The sequence below is a fragment of the Zootoca vivipara genome, chromosome 2 (genome assembly GCF_965207765.1).
Source record: "Zootoca vivipara chromosome 2, rZooViv2.hap1.1, whole genome shotgun sequence".
NCBI lineage: Eukaryota > Metazoa > Chordata > Lepidosauria > Squamata > Lacertidae > Zootoca > Zootoca vivipara.
Window position 1 is genome coordinate 3720356 of NC_142584.1, and position 8319 is coordinate 3728674.

At 43.5% G+C, this 8319-nt stretch overlaps 1 protein-coding gene across 1 annotated transcript; it reads right to left on the bottom strand.

The window, feature by feature from the left end:
* Positions 1-1421: 1421 nt before the first annotated feature.
* On the bottom strand, positions 1422-5206 carry SPMIP11 (sperm microtubule inner protein 11). Its single transcript, XM_035101168.3, has 4 exons — positions 5062-5206; positions 4129-4266; positions 2602-2746; positions 1422-1594 (listed from the first exon to the last, which is right to left on the bottom strand). The coding sequence occupies exons 1-4, from the start codon at positions 5144-5146 to the stop codon at positions 1546-1548; spliced, it is 417 nt and encodes a 138-aa protein (XP_034957059.1). The 5' UTR covers positions 5147-5206; the 3' UTR covers positions 1422-1545.
* Positions 5207-8319: the final 3113 nt, after the last annotated feature.

Below are 8319 nucleotides of genomic sequence, written 5' to 3' on the forward strand. Positions count from 1 at the left end.
CTACTGAAGAAGCCCGTCATATGGGCGAAACAGGTGAAAAATGCCGGCAGCCTGTCTATTATTGACACTTCATTCGACCTGCTGCCACTTTGCTGACCGCTACACAGCCTCAAAGACCATAAAGACTGGTTTGCCTTTCGGTATTTATTTGTATATGCTATCTGCTTGACCTTTGGTTTTGGCTTCTGTGTCAGCATCTGTATATGGTTCTCTTATTGTTTTCTTTTTGTACTAATAATACTTGATTGAAACTTTAAGCTAACACTGTCAAACAGCAGAATCATAGAATAGAATCATAGAGTTGGAAGAGACCACAAGGGCCATGCAGTCCAACCCCCTGCCAAGCAGGAAACAGCAGCAAAGCATTCCTGACAGATGGCTGTCACGCCTCTGCTTAAAGACCTCCAAAGAAGGAGACTCCACCACACTTCTTGGCAGCAAATTCCGCTGTCGAACAGCTCTTACTGTCAGGAAGTTCTTCCTCATAGAATCATAGAGTTGGACAAGTAAGTAAAACCTGTAGTAAAACCTGAAGGCTTAGTCCCTTGCTTGAGCACAGAAAGATGGATTGGTTTGGTGGTTGTGTGCAAGCATATGTAAAGCCTGCTTTTAAGTTTCCTAGAGGGAAGTGGATTGGGAAGCAGGAAATTTACAAAAAACAGAGTTGTTCCATTTCTCTGTTAAGGTGGTGGTTTGAGAGTACAGCACTAGTCTGCCTGCAGGCCCTGCCTTTATCAATTTGGGTTCTTCTAGCATTGATCTTCCTTCCCTTTCTTGAAGCACTGCTATAGTGACAGGTCAACATTATTGTAATGGAAAATGCAAGGGGTCTGCATGTGGGAAAATGGGGTGGAGATAATTTATTTTGAAGTTCAATAATGCTGCCCATAAGCATTTTTTCTGCTTTAGAACATCAGGCATGGGCAAACTCAACCCTCCAGATGTTTTGGGACTACAATTCCCATCATCCCTGACCACTGGTCCTGTTAGCTAGGGATGATGGGAGTTGCAGTCCCAAAACATCTGGAGGGCCGAGTTTGCCCATGCCTGTATGACATGTCATCCATTTGTCCCTGGATGAAACATGTATTGGTCAAACATAGACATAACACATGCTCAGGTGCACACATTTGCCAGCATCTACTTAAATCACAGCGAGCCTTGTTATTGAAATGTCAGGAACAATCCTTATTCCTGTAATAATTCTTAAAAGAAGAAGCAGGAAGTGCATAGATGTGGTACAAGATAAAAGGCCATAGACCAGCCTTCACCAGCTGTGGACTTCGCAGATGTTCTGGACCGCGACTCACATCATCCTTGACCATTGAATATATTAACTCACAGGTATCTCACTTGTAATTTATATCCACCCACTTTCTTTTCCCATTCTTTTGCGGGCAAAGAAACCCCCAAACAGATGGTTGTACTGATTTCCTATTTATTTGTAGAACAAGTGTGCTAGGTCTTAAACATGGGAGCCGGTTCTTGCCAATGAGCTGTCATTGAGACAGTGGTGCTGCCATGCGCCTCAGTTCCAAGCGGTTCTCAAAACATGCTGAAGAGGCGGTCGCTCGCTATCATGCTGTCAACAAATCTACAATAAACAAATAAAACATTTTTCATTGCTGTTCCATTGTCTCATAGGGGTACTGTTTCAGCTGCCAGGACCTTATCTATTGTAAAATTTATATCCCTACCCTTCCTCCCAAATTGACAAAGCTATAAAAACAAACATCTTGAAAGCCATTTCGAAATAGGTGCAGACCTCAACTTTAAAAGGCTTGTTGAAAGAGGAAGGTCTTCAAAGCACACACAGAGGAATCCCAGGAAATGTCCTTTGTTAAGGGTTCTGGAAACTGTAACTCTGTGGGGAGCAAACAGCACCCAGTTCCTTGGGGAGAAAGGTTCAGGGAGGACCTTTTTCCAGCCAGGGGCCACATTGCCTTATGGGGGGGCCGGTGGGCAGAGTGAATGGGTAACAGGCAAAGCTGGCACAGCAACACATATGACTCTTAACCTTTGTACAGTAGCCTATATTCCAGCCACACACCCACAGCCCTCCCTCTATCTGCCCTCCAGGCAAGCAAGAGCATGGATCTCTTATAGACATGGATCCAGTTAAAGCAGCCTCCCAGCATCTTCTCTCTACAGGGAGGAGGTGCAAGCTGTTGTGTCATGGCATTCAGAATTACACCCCACCCCACCCCTAAACACACACACACAAAACCCCTCCACAAACAGCAGTCAATGAAATGGTGCTGGGGAAACTCCCAACTGCAATGGCATTGTCTTTTGCGAGTAAAAGGAGATGTTGGGCGGCTGCTTTTGGAAGGCGGCAGCAATCCTACAACTCTCTTGGTGCATATCCAGACCATGCATTTAAAGCACGTGACTTTCTCCAAAGAACCCTGGGAACTGTAGTTTGTTAAGGTGCTGAGCATTACAGTTCTGCCGATTCTTTGGGTGAAGCTATGTGCTTAAATGTAATTTGTATTGGGTGGATTTGGCCATGATGTCTGCTGTACCAACAACAATTAAATGACGAGAGTTAGATCCTCCATCCCTGTCTAGGTAAAGTGGTGCTTCCCATTGTAGGCTCACTTGGTCATAGAGCTCCGTAGCTGGGGATGCCTTTGCACCCTTATCCAAGGGATGGCATCTTCTGGCTTGACTGACCGATTCTTCGGCAGCCACCAGCCAATCTCTTGTGCACAGGTCATTGGTTCCCTGTACTCTTCATTTGGGTCTAGAAAAAGAGACAAAGAGCTTGGGCTGTTAGATAGGAGAAACCAAAAGCTGTCTGGAGGTGTGGAAGAGAAGGATCTTGGCTTTGGGCTGGCCATCAACACTTGCTAAAAATCCACTGACTTGAGCAGGAGCTTGAGCAACAATGGAGGCTTGAGAAGAAAGCTAATAATCTGTGGGTTTAAATTACCGCTGTACATTTTGAGTTCAGAAGCTCAACGGTCATGTCCCCATACATGCATCAGCCCTAAACAAAGATGGGATCTGCTACTTTTGACCTATGGCCCCTTCCCTTCTAGAATCATCATATTTCCTCCTTGTCTTTTCCTCCCTTCCCCAGAGAACCAATAACTACTGTGTCCTTAATGCTCCTGAATCTGCTTGGTGTCCTGGTTTCAGCAATGCAGGTCTAGATGTTGTTGGACTTCAGATTACATCCTCAACTATTGGGCTTGCTGGCTAGGGATGAATGGAGTTATAAGTCCAACAACACCTGGAGGGCCACAACCCTAGGTCAGCACAAAATGTGCTCACAGAGAAGCAGGCAAGAGAAGCTGGAAACCAAGCTCCAATGACAGCTGACACAGGCACTTAGGAGACAAGTGGCTTCCCAAGATGTTGTGAGCCTTTTAGGAGGCAGTGGGAGGTGACTGGTTCCTCATTATCAGTTGCCTAGAGCTGCCTGCTGTCCAGGAGGAGGAAAGAAATCAGAGAAAAAAGATCAAAACCCCAGGTACACAAGAAAAATTGCTTTTGATAATTAATCCCAACACATTTCAAATTACTGTTCTTCCTCGAGCATTCTTGAACATCACATTTCCACCTGGTTGTATACACAGTACAGTATTGCAAATTGGTTTGCATGTTCACTAAAATTTCTTAACAACAAACTTCCTTTTTATGTGGCCAAAGGTTTCCTCCCTGTCTTTCCCTGCTGTCTGGAAGGGCCAGCTGTCATGCTGGTGCAGTGAGTATGAAGGTGGTGCACCTGCCTGGAGCCCAATATCGTAAGAATAAGCAGAGCTCTGCTGCATCAGACCAAAGGGCCAGCTAGACCAGGATCCAGTCCTCAGACTGGCCAACCAGATATGTACAGGAAATCCTGCAAGGACATGACATCAGCGTCCTCTTCAAAGAACCCAGGGGCCTTCAATCCTCCTCCTTCCTCCAAACCTGCCTCCAGAACGCTCTTAGATTTAGCATTGTGTATGCATTGTGTATGCACACACACCGCTTCTGCTAACCCAGAGGTCATTGCTCCTAGTCCTGGTCCCAGTGCTCTGACTCGTTGAGTATGGATGTCCCTCTACAGAATCCTAAAGGCTCCTTGTGCTTTTGCTGAAACCACAATTTAAACCCTGCCTCTGGTAATTATGTACCTACATTTTTTGAGCTTCATCTGTCTGATAGCCTCTTGATATTTCCTGCAGCTTCCCCTGTGTACTGTACCATCATACCCACTTGGTCCTATGGGTGGCAGCTTTGGGTAGAAATGTTCCAGTTTAGGGGTTGGTGTTCCCACTGAAGATGGACAGAAGAAGAAAGAAAACTAATGCAATTCTGAAATATAGCAAAATGGAAATCAATTGGAACAAGAGGATTAGAGGAATAGAGTTCCCAAAATTATTTGGGTGAAGCAATGACTGTTTAAAGTGGCATGGTGCTGCTTGAAATGTGTTGAGCAATTGGGCCTCAGTCAAGCTGTAAAGAAGTAATGAAATTAGGGACAAATTGTTGGAGACAGGATAATTTCATGTCCAGGGAATTAAGTCCAATCAAGATCCCAGGTGTACCACTTCAGATTGCAGCTGGCAGACAACATGGTTGAAAACTCTCTCACTAATATGCACACAGTGTCTAGGCATATAGCACACTGAGGGAGAAAGGCTTAAACGCTTCTCCCTGATGTGGACCAGTGCATGATTCCCTCCTTTGAAAGACTGTGGGATGGCTATCAACCCTTCAATTTCAGAAGGGGATTGATTAGACAAAACCAGGAACCTCCTGTACAGTAGGGTTGATGTGTGTGAACAGCACACAAAGAACATATCTATGCAACTGCTCTGTATCAGTTTTCTACCATCTTCAATCATGGTTTCCCTGCAGGAATCCTGGCAATAGTAATTTAGTAACAGTGGTGGGAATTCCATTACAGATCCACAGCCTTCCTCAGAGCACTGCAGTTCCCAGGGTTCTGAGATGAGGGAATGACAGTTAAGACTGTTGTGTGTCGGGACCCGTACAGAGCAATCCCCACTGGTGAATCCCAGGAAGAGCTTTGTTTTCCAGTGAAGTGTTCTTGGATAGTTTCCTTACCTGGCACTTCATACTTGAGTAATTCTAGTTTTCTGTCCCGAAAGGGGTCTTGATATCCCATAAAAGTTAATCCAAAGAAAGACATTTCCTGCACCTAATTTGCTGTAGGTTCAACTGACTCCACAATTTCCCAACTGCAGCCTTCTGCCTTCAGCCTTCTAAAGCATGTTTGCTATGTTGCCATGGAGATGCACAGCTCGGCCCTGTCTCAGGGGAGTTTCTGAAGCAATGAAATCTTGAGTGTGTGAAAGGGCAATTGTGATACCTTGAGAAAAATGTACTGAGGTTTGGATTGAGGAGGTATCTAGAAAGGAAAAGGGGAGAAGTGACCCTTCACCTTGCGTTTTTTTTCCCAGCTTTATGACTTCATTAACTTGTATTTATTTGCATGTGATTGCCAGTGGTGAAATAAGTATTTAACCAGATGGCTGTATTTTCTCCTCTAGGGAGATCTGGCACTCACAGCAGCTTTTAGCATTGTCTCTAGTAGATGTGAGCCAAACAGCCTTCTTGAAATGCCAGCCACGAAGAGTGGTTCACTGAGTAGAGTGTTCTGAGTAAAGATACATAAGTGTGTGCTGTGTTGGTAGGTAGCCGTGTTGGTCTGACGTAGTCGAAACAAAAAAAAAATTCCTTCCAGTAGCACCTTAGAGACCAACTAAGTTTGTCATAGGTATGAGCTTTCGTGTGCATGCACACTTCTTCAGATACTGTGTGCTGTGTGTCAGCCTTGTTTCTGACTCTAATAGGCAAATATTTGGCACCTCCAAAACTCAGGCATGATCGTCCCACTGAGGTGTTTCTTATCTCATCTTATACTATTTTAGGCAGAAGGTGAAGAAGCTACCTTTTTTGCTAAGCTTTTGTACTGAAGAGGTATAGTCTGTCTGAAGTTAGTTTTATAATCTACTCTCAGCTATTTTATTTTAGTTTGTTGTGTTTATTATTTCCAGTTGAACCAACATTTTATTGGTGCAATACATTGTCACAACAACGCTCTCCTGACCTGCACTGCAATTCTAACAAGTAAAACATTCAGACAGCAGAACAATTAAAAATAAGTTTATATACAGATTTTTTTTCATTCAATTTATGTATCTTTCTGCATAAAACACACTGAAGCAATTTAACAATAAAAAACATCAACAACAAAAGCATATTTAAAAGCAATTTCCAATCTAGTACAGTCTGGAATAAAAGAATTACCCACTTAAAGGTAAAGAATCCCTGGACGGTTAAGTCCAGTCAAAGGCGACTAAGGGGTTGCGGCGCTCATCTCACTTTCAGGCCGAGGGAGGTGGCATTTGTCCACAGACAGCTTTCTGGGTCATGTGGCCAGCATGACTAAACTGCTTCTGGCTCAATGGAACACCATAATGGAAACCAGAGCGCACAGAAACAACCGTTTAGCTTCCCGCCCACAGCGGTATCTACTTGCACTGGCATACTTTTGAACTGCTAAGTTGACAGGAGCTGGGACAGAGCAACGGGAGCTCACCCCATCGCAGGGATTCAAACCGCCAACATTCTGATTGGCAAACCCAAGAGGTTCAGTGGCTTAGACTACAGCACCACGCTATCCACTTAAATGACTTGTTGGAAAAGAAAAGCCTATTAAAGATACAGAATACAGACAGCACCTGTTATTTAACACAAGTTCCAAATAGCAGATGTCTCCACACTAAATTCTGACATTGTGTAGACCAAACCTCCCAACTGGGCAACGATGTGCTGGATGCCCTCTCCTACAGCATGCAGTGACTAGTTTGGTGTGTATGAGAGAGGAGATTAAGTTTAGCTGTCCTAGTCCCAAACTGTACAGAGCTTTATTCACCAGCACTAGCACCTTGGATTTATTTATTTATTTTGAAATTAATTTTATAAAAGGAACAAAAGCAATCAATTCACATTAATAATCCACCCATACAAAATAGTTCACCAACACATACAAAAGCACAAAAACAAACAACAACAGCAAAAATACAAAAAAGACAAAAGGAAAAGGAAAAAAAATATTACTCTTAACTTTTTCATTACATTATGGACTTCCTCAGATCTCCCCTCATTGGGTCCCTATTAAAATTAGCCTTTAAGCAGTTTTCACATTATTTTAAACCTCTTATTACAATTCTCTCTATACCTTTCAATTCAATATCAATCTATAAACCCACAATTTATATTATTAACATTCAAACAATTTATATCTCTAAAAAAATTTCCAATATCTAATCTTGCTATTATTTCTCCCCTTAGCTTATAATTTTTACCAACAATGATTCACAATTTATAATATTACAACTTCTCTCATAATACCTTTAAACAAACTAAAAACAATTTCATCCCCCCTCTTCTGGATCTAGGTTTCCCAGGTAGCTCAGCAAATTCCGTAATTCATTCCAGTATTGGACCTTTCCAATCAATCCATCCTAACATCAAGCATTTAAATGTTTTAACCCACTCCTACCCTTTCCTGAAATCTGACTTTTTAAAGACAGCTTTGCTGTTTCTTCCCTTTTCCACCTGTTCCCCAACGTCCTCCATCTACCCTCCACTTTCCCAAAGTGTACATTGTCTTCCCTCTCTCACTAGGAGAGCAACACTATCCTCTAGTTCTCCCTCGAGGAGCCCTTGGTCCACTTCTAAATAAATAAATAGACTTCCTGTTTTACCACGGGACGCGCAACACGCTCTTGCCGAGAGCTCCGCAGCCTCGGTAATATTTAACTAGGTAAAAGGGGGAGACAGCGGCAATCCGCTCCCCAAAGTAAGGTTGGGGAGGTGATCCCCAACTGAAGGAGCCAGTTGTGCCTAAAAGGAGCTCTTGGCATCCCTCGCCAGAAGGCTGAGGAGAGGGGGAGACCTGGGCATGGAGGCGCAGAGATCAACTTCTCTAGTACAAAGCCTGCAAGAGCGACGCGACCAGGACGGCAAAATTTCTTTTTTCTCTTCTTACCTTGCACCGGAGCGTGGGATTGATAAGGAACTGTAAGGAGGATTCCCTCCCCCCAATGGACTGAGTTTAAAACAAAGACGGTGTTTAAGGCAAAAATTGAAGGCACCAAGGAGGGGGTGAGAGGGAGACGAAGGAACGCGAGGGGAAAGCAGTGCCAAATATCCAAGGAACGCTGCCGGATTAAAATTGAATTAAGACAAAGATTTTAAATTTTAAGAAGTTTACTAATGAAGTCTTCCATATGTTGAGATAAAATAAATGCATGCAACTGAACTGCGCCTGAAAAGAAAGGGTCAGGAGAGAGA

What these genes read in the sequence shown, in the direction of transcription:
- SPMIP11 (XM_035101168.3), bottom strand. Translation starts at nt 5,146, where the DNA reads ATGTCTTTCTTTGGATTAACTTTTATGGGATATCAAGACCCCTTTCGG. An exon ending in ACAGATGAAGCTCAAAAAAT is followed by an intron (nt 2,747 to 4,128) that starts GTAGGTACATAA and finishes CTCTTTTTCTAG; the next exon opens with ACCCAAATGAAGAGTACAGG. An exon ending in CTACGGAGCTCTATGACCAA is followed by an intron (nt 1,595 to 2,601) that starts GTGAGCCTACAA and finishes TGTTTATTGTAG; the next exon opens with ATTTGTTGACAGCATGATAG.